Here is a 26,972-nt window from a genome sequence, read left to right as displayed (position 1 = left end):
GAGCGTGGCCGTTGCCAGTACCGCCTGACTGGCTCCTGTAGGATTTTCGAGCGAGATCGTTGCCAGTGCCCCTGGACTGGCTTGTGCGGGTGGCACATAAAAGACACCATTTCGAGCGTGGCCGTTTTCGTGCGGGTGACACGTAAAAGCACCCACTACACTCTCTGAGTGGTTGGCGTTAGGAAGGGCATCCAGCTGTAGAAACTCTGCCAAATCAGACTGGAGCCTGGTGTTGCCATCCGGTTTCACCAGTCCTCAGTCAAATCGTCCAACCCATGCTAGCATGGAAAGCGGACGTTAAACGATGATGATGATGATGATGATGATGCACAAGCATGGCTATGTGGTAAGAAACTTGCTTCACAACCACATGATTATGGGTTCAGTCCCACTATTTGGCACCTTGGGCAAGTATTTTCTATTATAGCTTTGGGCTGACCAAAGCCTTGTGAGTGGATTTGGGACATGGAAATTAAAAGAAGCCAGTCATATATATATATATATATATATATATATATATATATATGTATATATATATATATATATATACATCATCATCATCATCATCATCGTTTAACGTCCGCTTTCCATGCTAGCATGGGTTGGACGATTTGACCGAGGACTGGTGAAACCGGATGGCAACACCAGGCTCCAGTCTGATTTGGCAGAGTTTCTACAGCTGGATGCCCTTCCTAACGCCAACCACTCAGAGAGTGTAGTGGGTGCTTTTACGTGTCACCCGCACGAAAACGGCCACGCTCGAAATGGTGTCTTTTATGTGCCACCCGCACAAGCCAGTCCAGGGGCACTGGCAACGATCTCGCTCGAAAATCCTACAGGAGCCAGTCAGGCGGTACTGGCAACGGCCACGCTCAAAATGGTGCATCTCATGTGCCACCCGCACAAGAACCAGTCCAGGGGCACTGGCAACGATCTTACTTGGCTTGCCGGGTCTTCTCACGCACAGCCCATTTCCAAAGGTCTCGGTCCGTAGTCATCGCCTCGGTGAGGCCCAATGTACGAAGGTCTTGCCTCACCACCTCAGCCCAGGTCTTCCTGGGCCTACCTCTTCCACGGGTTCCCTCAACTGTTAGGGTGTGGCACTTTTTCACGCAGCTATCCTCCTCCATTCTCACCACATGTCCATACCAGCGCAATCGTCTCTCTTGCACGCCACAACTGATGCTTCTAATGTTCAGCTTTTCTCTCAAGATACTTACACTCTGACGGGTATTCACATTGACATTACACATCCAACGGAGCATACTGGCTTCATTCCTTGCGAGCTTACGTATGTCCTCAGCAGTTACAGCCCATGTTTCACTGCCATGTAGCATGGTTGTTCGTACGCATGCGTCATACAGTCTGCCTTTTACTCTGAGTGAGAGTCCCTTTGTCGCCAGCAGGGGTAAGAGCTCTCTAAACTTTGCCCAGGCTATTCTTATTCTAGCAGCTGCACTTTCAGCGCACCCACCCCCACTACTAACTTGGTCGCCCAGATAGCGGAAGCTATCGACTACCTCTAGTTTTTCACCCTGGAATGAGATAGAAGTTGTTTCCTGTTTGTTTGCAGTCTTTATTGCACCTGAACATCTGCCACAAACAAAAACTAACTTGCTAGTTAACCTGCCTTTGATGTTGCTGCACCTCTTATGTGTCCATAGCTTGCACCGGGTACATCTTATAGAGTTACTACCTACTCCTTTTCTACATACTGAGCAGGGCCATCTACCTGAAGGGGTTTGTGTTTTATCTACCTTCCTACTTATTAGGATTTTGGTTTTAGCTAGGTTGACTCTAAGGCCCTTCAATTCTAGACCTTGCTTCCACACCTGAAACTTCTCCTCTAGTTCTGATAGTGACTCTGCAATTAGGGCAAGGTCATCAGCATAGAGGAGCTCCCAGGGGCAACCTGTCTTGAACTCCTCTGTGATTGCCTGGAGGACTATGGTAAATAATAGGGGGCTGAGGACGGAGCCTTGGTGGACCCCTACCTCTACCCGGAATTCATTGCTGTACATCTGTATGTGTGTGTGTGTGTGTTTGTCCCCCATCACTGCTTGATAACTGGTGTTGGTGTGTTTACATCCTTGTAGCTTAGTGGTTCTGCAAAAAGAGACCAATAGAATAAATACTAGGCTTAAACAAAAAAAATGTCCTGGAGTCAATCTGTTCCTCTAAAATTCCTTCAGTCAAATGACAGAAACAAGTAAAAAAGAAAAGATAGAAAGTATATACAGGGTTGGACAAAATAATGGAAACACCTTAAAATTTTAAACAAATTTATTTTAATATGGGGTAGGACCGCCTTTGGCAGTCATTACAGCTTGAATTCTATTAGTTATGGACTCGTACAAAGTTTGAATTGTTTCCAAATGAATTTTTGTCCATTCTTCTGCTAAAACAGTCTCCAGTTCTTGTAGTGATGATGGTGGAGGATATTGACTCCTTACTTGTTTTTCTAAAATGCACCATAAATGTTCAATAATATTGAGATCTGGGGACTGTTGTGGCCAGATAAGATGTTCAACTTCACTAGAATGTTCCTTGTGCCATTCAGTAACAACTGGTGCATTATCATCCTGAAAGATTGCGTTTCCTTCCGGAAACAGTTAAGCAACCGCAGGATGAATTTGATCAGATAAAATGCTTAAATAGTCTTGACTATTAATTCTGCCATGAAGGGAAACCATTGGGCTGGCGGATTTCCAAGATACAGCCCCCCCCCCCCAGATCATCAGAGATCCTCCGTCATATTGAACAGTTGGAAGAATGCAATCTGGGTCAAATGCTTCTTTTGGCTGTCTCCACACGTATACTCGGCCGGTGGTCGGAAATAAAATAAAGGGCGATTCATCCAAGAAAATAACATTCTTCCACTGCTCTAGGGACCAATTCTGTAGGTTTTTACTCCACTCTGAATGCTTTGCAATGTTTGTTTTTGAAAGTAGTGGTTTTCTGATTACAGACCTCCTGTGAAATTCAGCTTTGTGCAGCTCCCAGCGAACAGCTTTTATGGAAACTGGGTTCTTGAGGTGATCATTAAGCTCTGCAGTAATTTTGGGAGCTGTAATTTTGTGATCCTTTCTAACAATTCGCGTAGGAGTCCGATGAAGTCTGAAAGTTTTGGTTTCCTTCTGGAGTTTTGTTTTGACAAGGAGTTCTTTCCTCTTTCTCAAAGGCTGTCATTGTCAGCGTTTATTGAGTGAAAACACCTAAATCTCCATGAGGCTCCAGCAGGGAATGGTAGCAAGCCCTACTGTATTCTTTCACCACAACTTTCTCTCACTCTTTCTTCCTGTTTCTGTTGTACCTGTATTTCAAAGGGCCAGCCTTGTCACACTCTGTGTCATGCTGATTCTCCCCGAGAACTATGTTAAGGGTACATGTGTGTGTGGAGTGCTCAGCCACTTGCACGTTAATTTCACAAGCAGGCTGTTCCATTGATCGGATCAACTAGAACCCTTGTCATCATAACTGACGGAATGCCATGATTATTATGACTGTTGTTGTTAAGACGGCGAGCTGGCAGAATAGTTAGCATGCCAAGAAAAATGCTTAGTGCATTTTATCTGCCTGTACATTATGAGTTCAAAATCTGCTGAGATCAACTTTGCTTTTCATCTTTTTGGAGTCAATAAATTAAGTACCACTGAAGCACTGGGGTTGATGTAATCAACTAGTCCCCTCCTCAATAAATTTCAGGGATTGTGCCTTTAGTAGAAAAGATTATTATTATTATTATTATTATTATTATTATTATTATTATTATTATTATTATTATTATTATTATTATTATTATTATTATTATTATTATTATTATTATTATTATTATTATTATTATTATTATTATTATTATTATTATTATTATTATTATTATTATTATTATTATTATTATTATTATTATTATTATTATTATTATTATTATTATTATTATTATTATTATTATTATTATTATTATTATTATTATTATTATTATTATTATTATTATTATTATTATTATTATTATTATTATTATTATTATTATTATTATTATTATTATTATTATTATTATTATTATTATTATTATTATTATTATTATTATTATTATTATTATTATTATTATTATTATATTATTATTATTATTATTATTATTATTATTATTATTATTATTATTATTATTATTATTATTATTATTATTATTATTATTATTATTATTATTATTATTATTATTATTATTATTATTATTATTATTATTATTATTATTATTATTATTATTATTATTATTATTATTATTATTATTATTATTATTATTATTATTATTATTATTATTATTATTATTATTATTATTATTATTATTATTATTATTATTATTATTATTATTATTATTATTATTATTATTATTATTATTATTATTATTATTATTATTATTATTATTATTATTATTATTATTATTATTATTATTATTATTATTATTATTATTATTATTATTATTATTATTATTATTATTATTATTATTATTATTATTATTATTATTATTATTATTATTATTATTATTATTATTATTATTATTATTATTATTATTATTATTATTATTATTATTATTATTATTATTATTATTATTATTATTATTATTATTATTATTATTATTATTATTATTATTATTATTATTATTATTATTATTATTATTATTATTATTATTATTATTATTATTATTATTATTATTATTATTATTATTATTATTATTATTATTATTATTATTATTATTATTATTATTATTATTATTATTATTATTATTATTATTATTATTATTATTATTATTATTATTATTATTATTATTATTATTATTATTATTATTATTATTATTATTATTATTATTATTATTATTATTATTATTATTATTATTATTATTATTATTATTATTATTATTATTATTATTATTATTATTATTATTATTATTATTATTATTATTATTATTATTATTATTATTATTATTATTATTATTATTATTATTATTATTATTATTATTATTATTATTATTATTATTATTATTATTATTATTATTATTATTATTATTATTATTATTATTATTATTATTATTATTATTATTATTATTATTATTATTATTATTATTATTATTATTATTATTATTATTATTATTATTATTATTATTATTATTATTATTATTATTATTATTATTATTATTATTATTATTATTAAGGCGGTGAGCTGGTAGAATCATTAGCATACTAGACAAAATATTTAACAGCATTTTGTCTGTCTTTACATTCAGTGTTCAAATTCTGTCATGGTTGACTTCACCTTTCATCCTTTCAGGGTCAGTGAAATAAGTACCAACTGACCCCTGCCTCCAGAATTGTGCCTAGAGTAGAAAAAATTTGCTGTTGTTGCTAGTTATTATTATTAGTGGTGGTGGTTGTAATATTTTTAAAAAATCATCATAAGTATTTAGGTTTTATTTTATTTCTTTTGTTTTGTTTTTGTTCATTTGTTGGTTCTTACTATTCTCCATTATTTGTACCTGTATTGTTTCTCTTATGTTATATATGGCTATAACTACAATCACTCCAGTGCAGCAGTTCACCAGACACAATGCACCTTCTGGTTTGGAAATTCACACTCATGTATGGTATCAACTGAATGATATAGTTTTGACACACACAAACCCCACAACCTCAGTAAGCGGTGCTTATTTGCATAGACAAAGTAACAATGCAACATAATTATGAATTTTCCTGGTGACATTTCCCATTATCATATATATCCATTTTGTGTGGATTAAAAAAAAAAAAATTTAATATAGATATTTTCAATGAAATGAGAAAAAGGACATTTGTCAATGTTTTCATTTGGAAGTTGTAACACTTTTGAAATGTGTGAAAATCACATGACCAAGAAGATTTCTTTCATAACTCATTCATACACTGTTGAATCTGCAATGTTGTACCAAATATTAACTGGTCGAGCAGCTGATGTCACAATCTGCATAACTTAATTCTTTTACCAAACTGGATTAGATGTAGTGCCAACTATTTAAACTATCAGTATTTGATTCAGAAGAAGAGACTTCTGTGCTTCGTAGTCCATTGGTAGCCCTTAACATTTTTAGTTCATGCCAATCTTACTTCCTGTTATGCTGTTGGCATTCCAGAGTGCTGACAATTGCTTTAACCCTTTAGCATTTGGCTTACTCTGTGAAATGCAATGTTTATTCACTTTGTTTTGAATTAATCATGCATTATCTTGTAGCTTTGAGATTTCAATGATGTGATTGTTTGTTTTTAGAATGACATTGTAGAGTAGGTGTGTGAGGCTGGATCTAGTTGATTTAAATATAAAACAGGTACAATATTTGAGTTATATATGGCTACTTTAAATACTAAAGGTCTAAAGTTGAAGGATTTACTAAATGACACAATGATTTGTCAAAAAAGCAAAGGTTTTAGCCAGCATGAGAATTGTATCACACATAAAATGCTGTGAAAATCTGGAGTGAAAAGTATAAATGCAGGAAAACTAACTAATCAGGTCTATCTACAATGGAGAATGAAAACCAGCTGGAAAAATTGATACTACTCACAATCTATTATAGAAGAGATTCAGTTTTTGTGTATTAATAAACCTTGAGGTGATTCCATTTAACAACATATAATCTGTCTTAATAATGATTATGGCAATGCAGTTTCTGAACATTTTCTTCTTGAATACAGTCTTACTAAAGACTTGAAAGAAATGTTTTCAGCAATCTGTTATATAGTGCAAAATGTAATTATGCAGCTTACGAAAGTTGTTGTTTTGCATCAAATGATTGATAATATTTGGATTTTTGTTTTTCATTATCAGGGTCAATTGTTAGGAAGAGCCACACTCATCCATCTTATTAAAAGCAAGTAACATTGAATTAAATGATAATTTCTTACATAGGAGGGAGGTCAGAAAGTTTAGGAGAGGAGACAATCAACCATATCAATCCTAGTACTTGTCTGGTACTTTATTTTATCAACTCAACGAATAAAGGGAAAATTTTAGTAAAGTGAAATTTAAATTAATTCATATTAATAAAAAATTATACATATCTATGATTTACGGTACTTAACTGTTTTATACTGTCTCCTTCACAAATATTACATGTACTCTGTCAGACTTAATGATTTAGTATGCTGAAAGGAAAGTTTTGAGAAGCCCTGTCTTTTGGTATACTCTTTTTAGTCTTTTACTTGTTTCTGTCATTTGACTGTGGCCATGCTGGAGCACCGCCTTTAGTCGAGCAAATCGACCCCAGGACTTATTCATTGTAAGCCTAGTACTTATTCTATCGGTTTCTTTTGCCAAACTGCTAAGTTACAGGGATGTAAACACACCAGCATCAGTTGTCAAGCGATGTTGCGGGAACAAACACAGACACACAAACACACACATATATATATACATATACATATATACGACGGTCTTCTTTCAGTTTCCGTCTACCAAATCCACTCACAATGCTTTGGTCGGCTCGAGGCTATAGTAGAAGACACGAAAAATGGTATAGAACCATTTTGTCAACTTCTCAAGTCTAGAGGCAGAGACCTACCTTTATTTACATTATTTACATTTGACGGATATTTGTCCTTATCTTGTTTGTTGTTAACACAATGTTTCGGCTGATATACCCTCCAGCCTTCATCAGGTGTCTTGGGGAAATTTCGAACCTGGGTTCTCATTCCTAAGACATTTTTCTATGTTATTATCATTATTATTCAGGTCACTGCCTGGAATCAAACTTGGAATCTTGGGGTTAGTAGCTCGTGCTCTTAACCATGCCATATGCCTGTGATGAAGGCTGGAGGGTATATCAGCTGAAACGTGTTAATAACAAACAAGATGAAGACAAATATCCATCTAATGTAAATAATGTACATAATTCCTCATCTCTTAAATATAGAATCCTACCTTTATCGTTATGCATTTTCATTTTACTATTTCTTAATGAAGACTAAATTAAGTTCAGCATTAAGGATGTGCATTTTGTCATTGTTTTATTGAATATTAAACTGCCTTAATCACTATTATTAAACTCAATAATTCTGCCTGTTAAGTCTAACAATGATTTGAGGCTAAGCACTGAAACCAACGTAAATTATTTTGTTTCTGTTGAAAATTGGAAATTTTTTTGTTTTATAGTGAAAAAAATGTCTAAATGTCTATTCTGATAGTATGTTTTATAAACTTTCCAGTCATGGTAAATTATGGGGTTTGGACCAAGTGGGTTGATGCTACACTTTTTTGTTAATTTTTTAAAAAATAAATTGTACATTATTAGTATAATAACAAATAACTTGATATGCAAATAATAAGTGAACTGAAACCAAGTGATTCATGTATAGAATTGAATTCTCCTTCATTAGACATTATGGCCTGAAGCATATGTCATCTTTTTCACAATATGATTCCCCTTAAACCAGTTTTTAGCAATTTTTCATCCTTTTGGTTTAATCATATTGGAAAAATGTTTGACAATAGAGCAAAATTAAAAGACAACATTGAAAGATGTGGAAGCATGGAGAACTTCTCAGTAAATTTCAAGACTTACTAATTTTGGGTTCAAATACCAGACAGTAACAGATCCATAAAGAGAGAAGAGAACAAATGCATTTAAATCCAATTAACATAAAAAAGGCAGACTGAGTTCTCTGTTGATCTGTTGGATCAACAGAGACAACTTGAGCTTCCTTTTCCATGCTTGAGCAGCCTAAGTTTGTTCATAAGAAAAATGACCTGGAATTTGAGTATCAAGATGACATTAATTTGTGAACAGACACAAATATTTTAGAAGAGGTGTACGTGACTTTTGCTGTAAACAAAGTCTCTTGGAATGTCAGTGCCACAATGATCATATTCCTTTATATGAAAGACAATACTCTGATAAGAAAAGAGAATTTTCTCAGTCATTTAAAACATATCTATCTGGTGAGAATATTAAAAAGGAATAGCTTTTATATTCTTCCTTAAAAAGAAATGCATAGTTTTGCTTGTGTTCATGAATCAAAAGCCTAGTTTTCCTTCAGCAGATTTTCTGACTGCAAACATCCTCTACAGGGACTACAGAACATGAAAACAGTTCTGGACAGTGGACCTGTATGGTAACATGGCTTTGTATATGGTGACATGGATTACTAGATGAAATGCACTTGGGGGAATTGTTTAAACACTGGAATATCCAATTGATAAATGAAAAAGAATACTGGGGAGAAGTTTCAGCTGTAAAGTTTCTCTCATTTCATGGATTAGCCTTCCATGATGTTACAAAAGTACAAAATGGCAACTACTACATTGGGATATTTGAATTACTGACTGAATATGATTCTTCTTAGTCCTCAGTTAACAAATACAGTAATCAAGGATGAGGACAAGCATCATATATAATTTTAAAAATATCTGAGGAATTCATAGGTATTATGAAAAACAAAGTATTGCAAAACTTTTGTAGAAGAAATCAGGGAAGACAAAAACTTTTCTTTAAGTGTTGATTCAACATCAGCCATGTCTCACATTGATCAGCTAACTATAATTATTCACTGTTAGAAAATAAGATCATAGAGTTATTGAATGTTTTATTACATTATTTTCATAGCAAATTCTGAGAAACTTTTGTCAAATTTGTCTTGAAATTCTTTGAATAAACTGGAATTGATGTGACTAATTTTAAGAAGACAGCCTTATTGTAATACATTTAATTATGTTAAGATGCTATAAAGAGCTTCAGGAGTACTTTTTCAGTATTGGTCATCTTGTCCATTACGTTCCATTTGCCACACACTTCCTTAATTTGGTAGGTGTATGTACTGTGGAAAGATGCACTGGAGCAATTTCAATCTTTGGTCTTATACAGAAACTTTTACAGTTTCTTTTCTGGTTTAATTCAATGTTGGTGAGTAATGCTTTTGTGCTTTTTAAAGCAGAAAGTGGAAGTGAATCTACATTGGCAGTTAAAAAGTGTGCCAGATGCTAGATAATAGATGATGTACATGAAAATTTTGTAGCTCTGTGTTACAAGTACTATTAGGCTGCCAGTGGTATTTTCAAATTGGTAAGAAAGAGTTAAAGAAATATCAAATTTATTTTTACAGGGCAAACCGCAATTAAAATTCAAAGACTAGAAACAAGGAAGTTAATCTACTGTTTACCACGACTGGTACAAACATAACATATAGAACATAAGTTCACGTACAAAACATAACACACTGCAAGCTTTTGATATCCATAATAGATGATGTACATTTATTTTCAAGAAACTTTCAAAATAATCTCAGATGTAAATCAGAAGCCTGATGCATGTTATGAAACAAATGCTGCATTCAAGCAGTTATCAGAATTAGAAACAGCTCTCTTGGCAGACTTGTAGGCTGTCATGTGAGAGAGATTCAGTCAAGTCTGGAAATCACTTCAGTATAAAACACTGGAGATTCTTAAATCTCTGCTAGATCTTTTTCTTTTTTGATGTTGCTGCAGGATCACTTTGAAGAGATTGGAAATAAAGCAAAAGTCAGTGTAGAAAATACAGAATTCTGTTACAAATAAAAATGAAAACATTGGAAAAGAAAATGAATTAATTATTGTAATGATGAGGATATTTCTTTGTGAGGAAGATAGAAGTTTAACATAGAAACATATCTACCCCTCATAGACAAGTTATGTTAAGATCTTTCTCATAACACTGAAACATATAAAAAGCTTTATTCCTTATCTGGCTTCCTGATTGAATTTCCATCAGTGATTGATAAAGTCATTTCAATAACAGCAATTAAACCTTTTGCCTGTCCAAAGCATTTTCGTGAGATTGTTCTAAGCATCCATGCTTGTTTGCAGACTGTTAGTTAACCTTTTGTTTCATATGTTCTGAATAAAACAAAGCCTTCTTTTCATAAGTCCTAAATTACTCTGATGGTTGAAAAAAATTGGGAATGTGTATTAGATAAGATACATTGACAACAGAGAAAATATGCCATGTGTATTGCATGTGATGCACAGGAAAGGCAAAGAGTTAAGTTTTAGAAGGTGTACTCAGATAACATTGAGCCTGAATCCATGCCAGGAATTCTTCAGTTTAGAAACTTTGGCAATTTGATGAATTTGGATACAAGTGCAATACATTACAAACTTTTGACATGGATATCAAAAGCTTGCAGTGTGTTATGTTTTGTACGTGGACTTATGTTTTATATGTTATGTTTGTACCAGTTGTGGTAAACAGTAGATTAACTTCCTTGTTTCTAGTCCTTGAATTTTAATTGTGGTTTGCCCTGTAAAAATAAATTTGATATTTCTTTAACTCTTTCTTAGCAATTTGAAAATATCACTGGCAGCCTAATTGTAGTTGTAACCCAGAGCTACAAATTCTTCATTTGGCTTTGCTTTCTGTCATGGTGGATGATACTTATTTGGATAAAATGAGCCCATTAAAAGAACACCATACTACTGAAAATGAATAATCATTATCATTCGTTTAATAATTACAACTGAATCTCCCTTCTGACAGACAGACAGACAGCTTGATATTCATGTTTGCTGATTGTGCAAATGGAACATTTCATGAGATACATGGTTTCTGAAATATTGATTTCAAATTTTGGCACCAGGACAGCAATTTCATAGTGGGGGTGGGGGTAAGTTGATTACACCAGCCCCAATACTCAACTGGTACTTATTTTATCGACTCTGAAAGGATGAAAGACAAAGTCGACTTTGGCAGAATTTGAACTGAGAACAAAGATGGATGAAATGCCACTGAGCATTTTGCCTGGCATGCAAATGGCTGTCAGCTTGTCGCCCTGTAAAGATGGACAAAATGCTGCTAAGCATTTTGCCTGGCATGCTAATGATTCTGCCAGCTTGTTGCCTTTATGATTTATTGAAATATTGAAATCATTTCCATGGTCATGTAGCGTTCATTAAATTTAAATATTTGACATTTCTGTTAACCCGTTAGTATTCAAATTTTTCTGTCATTGTTTTGAATTAATCATGCATTATCTGTGTAGCTTCAAGATTTTGATGATATCACTGTTTATTTTACAATTAGATTGTAGGGTACGTATGAAATCCTGGATCTGGCCAATTTTAATATAAAACAGAATATCTGGGCCAGATATGACTGGTTTAAATGCTAAAGAGTTAAATCATTTTTCTTTAAGCTGTTTTATTCGATGCTACTCTCTCCTTCATCACAGTCTTATATATATATATATATATATATATATATATATATATATATATATATGACAGAACCTCAACAAAGACTACATATGAACATTCAGCTTTTGCCGAAGGACCTGCACAAATGATTAGTTTATAGTGATGAAATGCTCATGCTGCACATTAGCTCCCTCCCTCCATCTAATTGATGTTGTCTGAACAGGTGCACTATGTACCATGCGTCAGATGTTGAAGTGATCGTAGAGCAACATGAAATAAAATATTTTGCTCAAGAACACAATGCACTACCTGGTCTAGGAATTGAAATCACGATCTAGTGATCATGAGTCCAAAACCCCTAACAACTAAGCTATACACCCTGATATATACATGTATATGTATACACACACACACGCACACACAGTATCCTTAATTGGACTTCCTCTCCAGTTGATAGCTCCTTGTTAATTCCATCAAAAGAGATCATTTATTTATGTTTTCTTCAGCCATATATACTGTACTATGCCGCTACTGTCTCTGCTTATACTTTCAACATTTAACTTTTCTTGAGATGCTTTATACTTCAATAACTTTTCAATTTGCTGAGAGTATTGTAAACTCTACATATTTTGGTGCATGCTTACATTAATTTTTTTTTAAAACTCTCATCCACAAGTGTTGGCATATTTATCATCCAATGGAAATAGCTTCCTTAACTGTCTGTTTAACGATCCTGTGATTATATTGTCAGCACCTGGTAGTTTATTACCTTTTGATATTCACTATACATTCTGTTTTCACTTGCTTTGCTATTACTGGATAGACATTAATCACTTTCAGTGATAATGTAAATTAATGTTTCTCTTTCCAACATATGCAGAGACAAATTTTCTTTGAGTTGGTTTTAATAGATTATCAATCATTGAGCATTTTTCACTTTATGCATTGTTTCCTTCTCATTTTCTCTAATGCTGTCGTCTTTCTATCTTCAGTGTGCCTAGCTTTTATTTTGTATGTTATTGTTTGAAGGAGAATATTTTTCTGTATTATTCATAATCAACCTACTTATAACTTCTAGCAAGTATTTGTGTAAGTCTATAGTAGTTATTCTTTGTGTAAGGATGGCTTTCTAATTCACTACTTTAAAGACTACAGTGATAGAATATAATCCATGCATGGTAAAATTTATACAATGAATGTTAGTTTGATTAATGAGTAAATACATTTACCAGCAGATATAATGAGTTAATATATCTAACATTCAAGATGTTAATATTAATGTTCTAGTTTCCCTATGTTTTTAAATGAGTCCGAATTTTCATTACATTTAGGTAGTTGAGAAAAGTCAAAAGTTAATTTCATGCAAGTGTGTGAACTACACTTAACCCAGACTTTGCACCCTGACAGAAGCACATGTACTTATGACTGACATTTTTGAATGAATAGAACAGTCATGTTTCTTTGCATTTCAACTCAGAACTATTAGAGAGTATATTATATATATTATATATATTTTTTACTTAGTTTCTCTCACTGTGATAATAAGGAACATTGCAAAGAGCTTTGAGACCAAACCATACCTTTACTTAACCCTGGTTGTGATGGGAAAGAGTTTGAAAGATTATTGTTGCAGTTCACCTTTACAGAGCCACCAAATTACTTTGAGGAGGGTAGTAAGACATTTATACTTCCATTCAGCTTTCATAGAGCCACATTTATTGGAAACATACTCTCCAATATCAGTCACTAGTTGGTGCCCATCTTTAGTCTTTTAGCATATAGAACCAACCATATCCAGCCAAAATATTCCACCTGTTATATGTTCAAGCCAGCCAGATCTGGCCTCTTATACCTTGCCCTGTAATGTTATTTTAAAACTAAACAGTCACATCATCAAAATCTGAAAGCTACGAGATATTGTATGATTAATTCAAAACAATGTGAATAAATAAACATTACATTTGGCAGAATAATCTGGATACTAAAGGGTTAAGGAATTTGGTGAAAACAGTGTTTCACACTCACCATAGCAAGACTTTTCACTGTCTAACATAATGAAACTCTTGATAAAATAGCTTGCTTATGGGTACCATCTGTCATCTCTTATACCAGTGGTTTCCTGTTAGGTTGCACTATTGTTGAATATGCTGATGGATCTCCCTCTTATCCATAGTTTATTAACTCTGTTGTTCCCCAAGCGTTGGTTTTGACCATTTGTTGTTATATCCATCAACGTTTATTCATATACACTTGATATCGCCCTTTCTATTCTTTACTAAAGGTTTTTCACACCCAAGCATTATCCAGATGAATTCTGAACACCCCATGCTAAATCCACATTAAAACTATAAACAGAAGCTTTGAAAACATCATGCAATCTTATCTTCTTCAACAATACAGCAACACAATTCACACACATGCATGCACAGAGTTTTACCATCAGGAAACCAGGATTTTCTACATCTGAAGGTAGCCCAGAACTCGGGTTGGGTGCTGCTTTGGAAATGCCCTACATTTATACCCTACCAGGACCTTATGGAAACTATGTAGTCCTTATAGAGACATTTGGATTTACCAAGTGAGGATTAACCGACTATAGTAAATTTTAACTAACTTGAGTTTCATCAACGTTTACTGTGGCTAGCCAACATTGACAACTGATAAGAGCAAACATGGGACCCGCTAGGTTTATATACCTCACAAAACCATGTTGGAAAACACACACACACACACCTCATTCCACTAAACATGAACAACAAGCAACTAGAACTCTTATGACTGCTATAAATGCTAGGGTTCATTATCACTGAAGATCTTGCTTGGTGAATACACATTCTCAACATAGCCAAAACTGCTTCATAAAAACCGGCCTTTTGTTCAAAATCAGAAAATACTCCAGCTCTCAATAGCTCCTAACTCTCTACAAAGTGCAAGTAGTCCACAATGGAGTACTACTCCCACATTTAGAATGGTGCTGTCGACAAGATTCAAAGGAAAGTTACTTAAATGATTACTTTATCTCCCTTCTCTACAGCAATGGTTTCTAGTTTCTACTGTTTGGAACTGGCTGAACTTATGCTGTCTCATCCAAGTATTTCCAACTCACTCTTTCCTTCTTGTTGTCACCAGTATTGTCTTAACAGACCCATGTCAATCACTGTATGTAGCCCTTCCTCTCTAGACTTCCATTTCTTCATATCTTTTCTGTATTAGTTGACTTGGCCACATCATTTTCATGATTCATGGATAGCACAACTGCTCTCTCCAGACTATAACAATGAAAATAAAGACTAATAAAAATAAATTAAAACAAAAATAACTCAGGCTGTGTGTAAGAAGCTTGCTTCATAACCACATGGTTCTGGGTTCAGTCTTCTACTATAGCCTCAGGCTAACCGAAGCCTTATGAGTGGATTTCATAGATTGAAACTGAAAGAAGACTATCGTCATATATATATATATATATATATATATATATATATATATACGACAAGGGTCTTCTTTAATCAAACAGACATACACAATGTATGTGTGTTGCTTGTGCATTGGTTGTGTCTGATTTGATGCAGTGGAGATGACTCTCTTGAAGCACCAGGTGTTAGAGCACCTGTAAGTCATAGACATAGACAGATGAGACAACTCACCTTAAGTCCCATTCAGGAGCAATGGATTTCAATGTTTCACCATTTTTGTGACTTATCAATGCCATGTACTTGAACCAATCTGAGAGCAAACTGAATCGCCTCTCCATGACTATATGTAAAATGGGTAAAAATCATCTGTTGCTATATCCAAACAATGCATACATAGGAATAAATTCAAATATGAATTAGAATCAGTGTGAGTGTTGTAAACATTATTGAACACACATACAAAATGTATGTGCTTTGTTTGTTTGCCAGTTGGCTGTGATTTGACCTGGTGGAAATGACTCTCTGAAAGCGTCAGGTGTTAAAACACCTCAAAGTCACAGTCATAGATAGGTAATATATCTAAGTGTGTGTGTGTGCATGTCTTTGTGTCTATGTTTGTCCCCCCCCCCCACCACTTGACAACCAGTGTTGGTGTGTTTACATCCTGTAACTTAGCAGTTCGGCAAAGAGACTGATAGAATAAGTACCAGACTTAAAAAACAAATACTGGGGTTGATTCATTCGAGTAAGAATTCTTCAAGGTGGTGACTCAGCATGGCTGTAGTCTAATGACTGAAACCATTGAGCGATAAAAGATAGCCTGGAGAGAATTAATATTTGATATTTGTCAAGAAATTAGCATAAATGAAATATCTTGTCTTTAGTTACAGAACACTGCTAATAAGTATTAAGAACATTTATTTGAAAATGTCAAGACTCTATCATAACTTATCATCTATTCATGTGATCTATTTTTGTATAAAATCATGTATATATTGCTTATGTTTAAAGATGTTATTATACTGTTTGTGTTGTGTAGCCCAGTCCTACGTTGTTCATGTGTAACATATTTAAAAACAACTTTGACTGCTTTTAATTAGCGATACATTAGTTAAACTTATTCTTGTGTATATCTGGGGCAAGAATATCACCAGCTTTTGACCTATTAACTCTAGCTTTGAAGATACAACATACCCTTTATCATCATCATCATCATTTAATGTCTGTTTTCCATACAAGCATGGGTTGGATGATTTGACAGGAGCTGGCCAGGTTCCAATTGTCTGTTTTGGCATAGTTTCTGCAGCTGGAAGCCCTTCCTATCACCATCCACTCTACAGAATGTGCTGGTTGCTTTTTACATGCTAGTGCTATGAGAGCTTTTATGTGGTACCAGCGTGACTGCATTTTATGTGGTACTGACAGGAGTGCATTGTATGCAGCACTAGCGCAAATGCATTTTACATGGCACTGGCACAAGTGCATTTCACATAGCACTGGCATGAGTGCATTTTATGTGGCACTGGTACCTGCAAGACATAAACCTCTCAGCTGAGAGAGGAAATGGGGGCACAGCCACAAAGGACATGCCTCTATGTATGGATGGTCACAATTTTACATAGCTTGGCATATCTTATCAAGCATAGCAAATCACCAGAAGCCTCAGTCCCTTGTCATCTCCTCACTGAGGCCCAGCTTCTGAAGATCTTTTCTCACCACTTTTGTACTTTAGCTATTCTTTGATAAACTTACCATCATCAGTTTTACCCTATCTGCTCTAATTAATTAATGATCTGCTATTTTGATTAAAAATGACAACACAATGCTATTAATATATTACATAATATTAAAATTCATGCATTATTAAATAGATTTTTTTCTGTCCAAGCTTATTGTGCACTACATTAAAATCTATAAGTAATTTAGCTTAAAAATGAACATTAAAAAATCTAATATGATCAGTAATTCAATACATGAAGAATTTATTAAACTTTTTAGGATGAGATTTACCAAAATAGTCCTGCAAAGGCTCCAGCAATAGTCTGCCATTATGTGTCTCTCACCTTCCTTGGTATGAGCCTGTCATTGTTTTTATATCTTCATGAAATCTTTCTCTTTGTTCTTCTCTGTCTTCAATACTTAAAGTCCTTATGTTGAAGTAATTTCATTTAGTAATGTGCAGATTATTTAGAATTAACATGCTGAAGATGTCCAAGAATATCTTTAACTCCTAAAGACACCAAAATGTAAGCTGCAACTGGGATACCTTATTTCAGTGCATGAGTAGATTCATTAACATATAGAGGGTTATGCTGTTTCATCAAAACTAGCATTGATAGGGCAAAAACTGATAGTATTTTTAGAACCAGTATCAACTCAAGAATAGAAGAGCAAAATATGTGTTGGCTACTGTTACCAACATGTAAATTCTTTTTATAGTTTTTATAGAACAAGAATATTTCTTGAATTAAGGAAAAAAAAAGAAAAAGAAACAGTAAACACATAATGACGATATCTTATCATCATCATCATCATCATCATAATTTAGTATCTATTCTCCATGTTGGTATGGGTTGGATGGTTTGACAGGAGCTGGCAAGGCCAGGAGCTGCACCAGGTTCCATTGTCTGTTTTGGCATGGTTTCTATAGCCGGAAGCCCTTCCTAATGCCAACCACTTTACAGAGTGCACCGAGTACTTTTTATGTGGCATGATCGCCAGTACTTTTTACATGACACCAATGCCATTGCTTTTTACATGATATCAGCACCAACAAGGTCACCAAACACCTTGCACAACAAAATCATCTCAAATGGGAGGCAGGAGAAGGAGTAGTATTGAAGGGGTGTGACATTATAGCAGTTGAGAGATTAAAGGCATAGAGAGATAAGGATAGGCATCTTGCTGTAGAAAAGATACATGGATACCCCAGCTGGAAAACAAAGGAGAGTGAGTTGGAGAGGAAGATAAAGAGAGTGATAGTGAGAGAGATGATGGTGGAGATGTGTCGGGACATGCCCTCAAGGGACTTTGGGGGTGGTGAGAATAGGTGGGGTGATATAGAAGATTGAGCTGGGTGAGTGTGCAAGACAAGGTGACTGTAACAAATGATCGGAGTGGGATATAGGAGAGACTCAGCAGGGGGTTCAACGGATATGTGAGGGCATTGAGAGTGATAACAGGTAAGCTTGGAGGTAATGACTGAAAGCAGCACAGGGAGGGGAGAGAAGGTGCAGAAAGGAGGTGATTGGTGGAGACAGTAGATCAGGGAAGATAGCTAACTGGGAGGAGGAAATGTAAGTGAGAAAGTCAGGTGATGTAGTGTGTGCCTATTCTGCTCCCAAGTGATAGAGGAGGTGATGAGTGTTAGGAGATGAAATGTGGGTGGGGGAAGAAGGTTGATGGAGCAGAGCCCCTCATGGACATGCATTACCAAGGTAGTTTCAAGATATATGTTGTGGTGGGTGGATCTTCTTCAGTTCAGCAAAGTGCCAGATATTTTGGTCCTTTATCATTTCCTGCATTTTGAGATCAGCCTTCAATACTTTGTCCCAGGTCTTCCTGGGTCTCCTTCTTCCACAACTTCACTCCATTTTAAGTTGTTAACCCTTCTTTATGCAACTGTCCTCATGCATATGCATCACATGACCAAACCAGTGCAGTCTTCACTCTTGCACACTGCATCTGCTTCCTCTTATGCTTTATTTTTCTTTGAATACACTAACACTTTGTCACACATGTACATTGACATTGCATAACGAGTGGAACATACTAGCTTCATTCCTCTCTAGTCTTCATATGTCCTCTGCATTCAGGGCCCATGTCTCACTACCATGTAGCATTGCTGTTCACATACATTCATCATACAACCTTCCTTTTACTTGGAAAGACCTTTGGTTGACAGCAGAGGTGGAATCTCTTTGATCTTTCTCCATCCTATTCTTATCCTAGTAATTACACTTTCCATACAACCTCCTCCACCGCTAATTAGGTCACCCAAGTAGCAGAAATTATCTACTACTGATAAAGCGTCTCTGGGACATTTGAGGAAATTAGTTCCCTGTGTGTCAATAGTCTTTATGGTTCCTGTAAATCTTCCACATATGAACACTACTTTCTCTGCCAAACTATTCCACTACACTTCTTGTGTGTCCATAGCTTGCACTGGGTACACTGAATGGAATTCCTGCCTACACCTTTCCTACATATCAAGCAAAGCCAATTACCTGAAGTGGGTAAGGTCCTGTCTGATTTCTTGCTTACTAGGACCTTAGTCTTTGCTAAGTTAACTTTAAGACCTTTTGATTCCAGGTTTCAATAAATAAATGAGTAAAACTGAAAACTTGTTAATTGTTTGCAGCAATATTTCTCCTTTTCCAAATCAGAAGGATGCATGGGGCCAGTTATTATCTCTCTTCCTTCAGGAAGATGGTCCTGCTTGATCTGTAGAAATGGTATAAGTAGAAACTCTGTAAGATGCACCCGGTGTAAGGTTTGGCCACATAAAAGATGCAGAAATATCAGAGGAAGGTTAACAGGGAAAAACAGCTCTTGTGTGTGGTAAATGCAATAATCACCGAAAATGTACAGAAAATAGACTCCATCAACTGCCATGGGGATAAGCTAGAGGTAGTAGATGGCTTCCATTACCTAAGTGATCAAGTTAGTAGCAGAGGTGGATGCTCCAAGAGCATAGCTGTGAGAGTAAGATTAGGCTAGGCAAAGTTTAAAGAGCTCCTGCTTCTGCTAGCAACAAAGGGCTTCTCTCTCAGAGTGAAAGGCTGATTGTATGATGCCTGTGTGTGAACAGCTATGCTACATGACAGTGAAACATGGGCTGTGACAGCTGAGGACATGTGTAGACTTGAAACAAATGAAGCTTTGCTGGATGTGCAATGTCAGTGCGCATGTTCAACAAAGTTTAAGCATCTTGAAAGAAAAGTTAGGCATAAGAGGAATCAGATGTGGTGTGCAAGAGAGACGAATGCGCTGGTATGGCCATGCAATGTGTATGAATGAGGACAGCTGTGTAAAGAAGTGCCGATCGCTAACTGTGGAGGGAACCTGTGTTAGAGGTAGACCCAGGAAAACATGGGATGAGGTAGTGAAGCATGATCTCCAAACTATGGGCCTCACAGAGGCATTGACTACTGACTGAGACCTTTGGCAATATGCTGTGCTTGAGAAGACCCATCAAGCCAAATGAAATCACCGGCACCCATGCAGGTGACATGTAAAAAGCACCTTTCAAGCATTGAGCCTCATGGAGGCGATGTGGTTGAGCTCCTTTTGAATGTTGGGCCTCACAGAGGCAATGACTGAGACCTTTGGCATTATGTTGTGCTTAAGAAGAAGACCCATAAAGCCAAGTAAAATCATAGTTATGACAGATACCAGTGTCATGCAAATGGCACTTGTGCCAGTAGCCTGTAAAAGCACCTTTTGAGCGTTGGTCCTCATGGAGGCAAGGAGCAAGACCATTTGGCATTATGTTGTGCTGGAGAAGAAGACCCATTAAGCCAAGTAAAACTGCAGTTGTGGCAGATACCAGTGTCATGCAAATGGTATCCATGCCAGTGGCATGTAAAAGCACTCATTACACTCTTGGAGTGGCTGGCATTAGGAAGGGCATCCAGCTGTAGAAAACATGCCAAAACAGACTGGAGTCTGGTTCAGCCTTCCAGCCCTGGTCAAACCATCCAACCTATTTCAGTTAAATGATAATGATGATGAAACCAAATTTCTCTCTGACCAAGAAGCATGTAGTTTCCGTGCCAGATTGAAGTTAATTCACTTAACTAACGCTCTCAAAATAGGACAGACATCATCATTTGCTATTCCACCTTATACTATAACGACAAAAACAACAGCAATAATAAGATAATTTTTTCTTTATTAGCAACAAGGGCTTAAAGTGATACACAAATAAACAAAGAAGTGTTAAACAGTATTTACAAAGATATGTGAGGTGGGATGGATAAGTTATACAAAGATGAGGGAGGGGGTGAAAGACGTTACCATGGATAACATCTTTCATCAGCGGATGAATTGAAAATTTATAAAGCATAAATATTTACATGGAATAAATAAAGATGCATAATAAAACACACAATAATTAAAATGATATAGTTAATGATTAAAAGGAAATAAAACAAAAAAATTATTTTGAGTTCTCATCCACACTTGGAGGAGAAAACTAGTGGGTAGATTGAGCTAGAGCCTCTATCTGCCTACCATTATTTGTACTACTGTCTTTTTCATCTGAAGGCACTTATTAATGGCTTTTCTTCTTTTTTTTTTTTTTTTTGAGTTGGTTGGGATAGATAATAATCCAAGTCTTCAGGATAACACTGTTTCAGTTTGTTGAAATTTCTGTATTGTTTTAACCAACAATCTGTCCTTTGTGTTTCTCCTATATATCCCAACCCAACTGCACCTCTGTCATTTTAACATCAATGGAATATCTATGGCACCATAAGTATGTGATTTTGTCTATTAGCTGTTGGTTTACTCATTGTCTTCCTCTTCATTGATTTCATTCTTTGCTCTGAGGAGGGCCATCATTATTATTTTAAAGAGGCTGCTGATGACTTTCTTTTTTGTAACCATTATCTCTCCCTCTTCATGCAATGGAGTGGGGCTACTGGCTGCTATCCTTATGGGATCGGGAGTCAGTCCATTTGTTTCTATGACTAGGCATGAGATGATCTCCTTTGCTATTCCTGCAATTATGACTGATGGCACTCTTGAAACTAGGGATTGCTGCTTTTGTTGATCTCTGCTGTTTTCAATCCTAATTTTCCCTGTTCTTCAACAACATAGGCAGCAACAAGGCCTTTTCCCTTGCACCATTTGTCTCATACCTTTTTGTCTTAGTGCCCTCAACTCAGCACAACTCTGGTATGGCCCTGTGGCCTTTGGAGACCATTAGGTCTTACGAATCCATTTTGACACCCAATGAACATGTTGCTTCTCAGATGAGTTCTAACCATCCATCCATCTGCAGTACAAAAGTAACCACCAGCTATGGATCCACATCATTTCTAATGTTCTTTCTCATCACCTTTGTATTTCTTTCCCTCATAGACCGAGGTAAAGTACATGTACAGAGGTATTTCTAACAATTTCAGCTAGTGTTTTCGCTAAGTTTTCATTCTTGAAAGTGAAGCAGACAGTACTTTAACTTTGTTCTTTTTAAATGAGAGAATTTCTTCTGAAATTTCATGTTGTGTTTGTTCTAATTGATGCTTCAATGGCCATCATCTTTTTTGGCACTGTCATGGTATTAGCTGTCAGAAATGAAAGTAGAAAAATCCAAACAAGGAATGTTACTGCTGGTTTGAGTTGAAATCTGTTTCTTTGGCTACTGACTGGCCGGAGCTATCTGTCTGTCTGTCTGTCTGTCTGTCTGTCTCTCTCTATCTATCACTCGTCCACAACAAATGAAATTCAGTTTAAACTTTATAAATAAATATATTTCATATCATGTTCAGTTTAAACTTTATAAATAAATATATTTTTGCATTATTCATTATTGTTTATAAAAACAAATCACATACACCAATCAGCACCACCAATGACCACCACCACGCGTAATCCAAAGTTGGAATTAATCACCGCGATATTGCCATCGCCACCGCTACAACAGAAAATAGTATTAATTAATTGGCTTAAGAGACATGGACTTTTAAATACCCCAAAAATATGCCCCTCTTGTGGAGCTAGCATGATGGAAGTAGCCAAAAAGTTTTTTTTCTCCAATTTGATAAATTCTACGGAAACAAATGAAGGTGGACGAGTGATAGAGAGATAGATAGACAGACAGACAGACAGACAGACAGATAGATAGATAGTTAGATAGATAGATAGATAGATAGATAGATAGCTCCGGCCAGTCAGTAGCCAAAGAAACAGATTTCAACTCAAACCAGCAGTAACATTCCTTGTTTAGATTTTTCTACTTTTGCTTCTGACAGCTAATACCATGACAGTGCCGCAAAATGTAATCAAAATGTGTAAATCATCATCATCATCATCATCGTTTAACGTCCGCTTTCCATGCTAGCATGGGTTGGACGATTTGACTGAGGACTGGTGAAACCGGATGGCAACACCAGGCTCCAGTCTGATTTGGCAGAGTTTCTACAGCTGGATGCCCTTCCTAACGCCAACCACTCAGAGAGTGTAGTGGGTGCTTTTACGTGTCACCCGCACGAAAACGGCCACGCTCGAAATGGTGTCTTTTATGTGCCACCCGCACAAGCCAGTCCAGGGGCACTGGCAACGATCTCGCTCGAAAATCCTACAGGAGCCAGTCAGGCGGTACTGGCAACGGCCACGCTCAAAATGGTGCATCTCATGTGCCACCCGCACAAGAACCAGTCCAGGGGCACTGGCAACGATCTTACTTGGCTTGCCGGGTCTTCTCACGCACAGCCCATTTCCAAAGGTCTCGGTCCGTAGTCATCGCCTCGGTGAGGCCCAATGTACGAAGGTCTTGCCTCACCACCTCAGCCCAGGTCTTCCTGGGCCTACCTCTTCCACGGGTTCCCTCAACTGTTAGGGTGTGGCACTTTTTCACGCAGCTATCCTCCTCCATTCTCACCACATGTCCATACCAGCGCAATCGTCTCTCTTGCACGCCACAACTGATGCTTCTAATGTTCAGCTTTTCTCTCAAGATACTTACACTCTGACGGGTATTCACATTGACATTACACATCCAACGGAGCATACTGGCTTCATTCCTTGCGAGCTTACGTATGTCCTCAGCAGTTACAGCCCATGTTTCACTGCCATGTAGCATGGTTGTTCGTACGCATGCGTCATACAGTCTGCCTTTTACTCTGAGTGAGAGTCCCTTTGTCGCCAGCAGGGGTAAGAGCTCTCTAAACTTTGCCCAGGCTATTCTTATTCTAGCAGCTACACTTTCAGCGCACCCACCCCCACTACTAACTTGGTCGCCCAGATAGCGGAAGCTATCGACTACCTCTAGTTTTTCACCCTGGAATGAGATAGAAGTTGTTTCCTGTTTGTTTGCAGTCTTTATTGCACCTGAACATCTGCCACAAACAAAAACTAACTTGCTAGTTAACCTGCCTTTGATGTTGCTGCACCTCTTATGTGTCCATAGCTTGCACCGGGTACATCTTATAGAGTTACTACCTACTCCTTTTCTACATACTGAGCAGGGCCATCTACCTGAAGGGGTTTGTGTTTTATCTACCTTCCTACTTATTAGGATTTTGGTTTTAGCTAGGTTGACTCTAAGGCCCTTCAGTTCTAGACCTTGCTTCCACACCTGAAACTTCTCCTCTAGTTCTGATAGTGACTCCGCAATTAGGGCAAGGTCATCAGCATAGAGGAGCTCCCAGGGGCAACCTGTCTTGAACTCCTCTGTGATTGCCTGGAGGACTATGGTAAATAATAGGGGGCTGAGGACGGAACCTTGGTGGACCCCTACCTCTACCCGGAATTCATTGCTGTACTCATTTCCAACCCTCACCTTACTGGCCGCATCTCTGTACATGGCTCGCACAGCTCTCACTAGCCATTCTTCTATCCCAAGTTTCCTCATTGACCACCAGATAAGGGATCGGGGGACCCTGTCAAAGGCTTTCTCCATGTCAACGAAAGCCAGGTACAGAGGTTTATCCTTGGCTAGGTATTTCTCTTGCAACTGTCTCACTAGAAATAAGGCATCAGTAGTGCTTTTACCTGGCACGAACCCAAACTGCATCTCATCTAAATTGATTCGCTCCCTAATTAGTTGGGCTATGACCCTCTCTGTAACTTTCATAACCTGATCTAACAGCTTGATGCCTCTGTAATTATTTGTATCTAAAGCGTCCCCTTTACCTTTGTAGCAGTTGACTATGATGCTGCTACACCAGTCATAGGGTATGACTCCTTCGTGTATCACCTGGTTCGTAATACGGGTGACTAGGCTATAGCCAACACTGCCAGATATTTTGAGCATCTCTGCAGTGATTCCTGATGGGCCGGGGGCTTTCCCGGTCTTCATACTCTTAATTGCTTTATCTACCCTGGTACTATCAACTCGGATAGCTGGTCCCTCTATTGGGTCGACATAAGGCAGGCTCTCTTTCTCCCATTCATTCTCTTTATTAAGCAATCTATCGTAGTGGCATCTCCAGACCTCTTTCTTTGCATCCTCATTTAATGCAAGCGTACCATCATCCATGCGAACACATTTCTCTCCTACAACATCACTATTCTCTCTCCTACACTGTCTTGCAACCCGAAATACCTCGAGTATGAATAAAGTATATAAAAGCAATCCATCTGAGGAGTGGGGGCGGGTCTACTCCTAGGTATTGGGGTAAATTGTTTTCAGATAAAATTTTACACCAGGCACTCTCCAAAAAATTTTCACTTGATAGTGCTTAAATAAAGTTATGTTTCAGAGAGAGATGGAAAAGACATCTTTACACTATGAGAAGCACTAATAATAATAATAATAATAATAATATGTTAATAACACCATAAGGAGGTGCTTTTTCCATTCACCAAAGTGAACAGAACTTTAGCCAGGAGGAACAGATGGTATTCAATGTTCATTGGGTGTTTCAACCCTGAACCATAACACCCTCCCATTGGTGGGTCAGCAGAGGTGGCCAAGTCACTGCTCCTCTTGGCTTCCAGCTTAACTCCTCATTCTTGCTCCAAAGCCAACTAGAAGCTCTTTAAGCTGCTTCTCCCATCCTGTGCACAGCCACCCTTTGCTCCTTTCCTCTCATTCCAGTGGCTGTAAGTATCCTCCATGCCGACTGAACAGGGAATCCCCAAAAGCCAGCCTCAACTGGGAAAAGCCATACCTGCCATCCATTCTCCCTGCAATCCTGCAGAAGGCTCTCATATTTGGTACACTCCCATTCTTTCTACTATAGGTATAAGGCCTGAAATTTTTGGAGGGATGGGGTTAGGCAATTACATCAACCCCAGTGCTCAATCGGTACTTATTTTATCAATTCCACCCCACAACTAAAAGGTAAAGTTGACTTTGGCAGAATTTGAACTCAGAGCATAAGGATGGATGAAATGCTGCTAAGCATTTTGTCCAGTGTATTAATGATGATGATGGTGATAATAATAATAAGAGGAAGGCCCTTAATATTCCCAAAATAACATTTCTGTGTAAAAGCAATTTTTCTACATCTTAAACTCAGAATCTTATTGCTTTTTTTATTTTTTAGCTTTTTACAGATGCAATTGAAGCTGCAGTTGGATATAAACTAAACACAACTGACTTTCTTGATAAAGTGATGAGAGAACTGGAGGTAAGATAATTAGAATATTTCAAAATTAAAATGATTTATTTTGATTAGAAAAGAAGGCTGCTTTTTTTTTTTTTTTGTAGGG

General features: G+C 36.3%; 1 protein-coding gene across 1 annotated transcript in view; it reads left to right on the top strand.

The window, feature by feature from the left end:
- The window catches only part of LOC106873102 (rab-like protein 2A), a 143,569-nt gene that overhangs the window by 111,412 nt on the left and 5,185 nt on the right, over nt 1–26,972 (top strand). The window contains exon 7 of the mRNA XM_014920330.3: nt 26,807–26,890. Coding sequence (XP_014775816.1) covers nt 26,807–26,890 — 84 coding nt within the window. The remainder of the gene's footprint in view (nt 1–26,806; nt 26,891–26,972) is intronic.

This window comes from Octopus bimaculoides, chromosome 19 (assembly GCF_046866305.1).
Source record: "Octopus bimaculoides isolate indiv1 chromosome 19, ASM4686630v1, whole genome shotgun sequence".
NCBI classification, from domain to species: domain Eukaryota; kingdom Metazoa; phylum Mollusca; class Cephalopoda; order Octopoda; family Octopodidae; genus Octopus; species Octopus bimaculoides.
The sequence above is the reverse complement of the archived record's forward strand: the minus strand, read 5'-3'. Positions and strand labels throughout refer to the sequence as shown.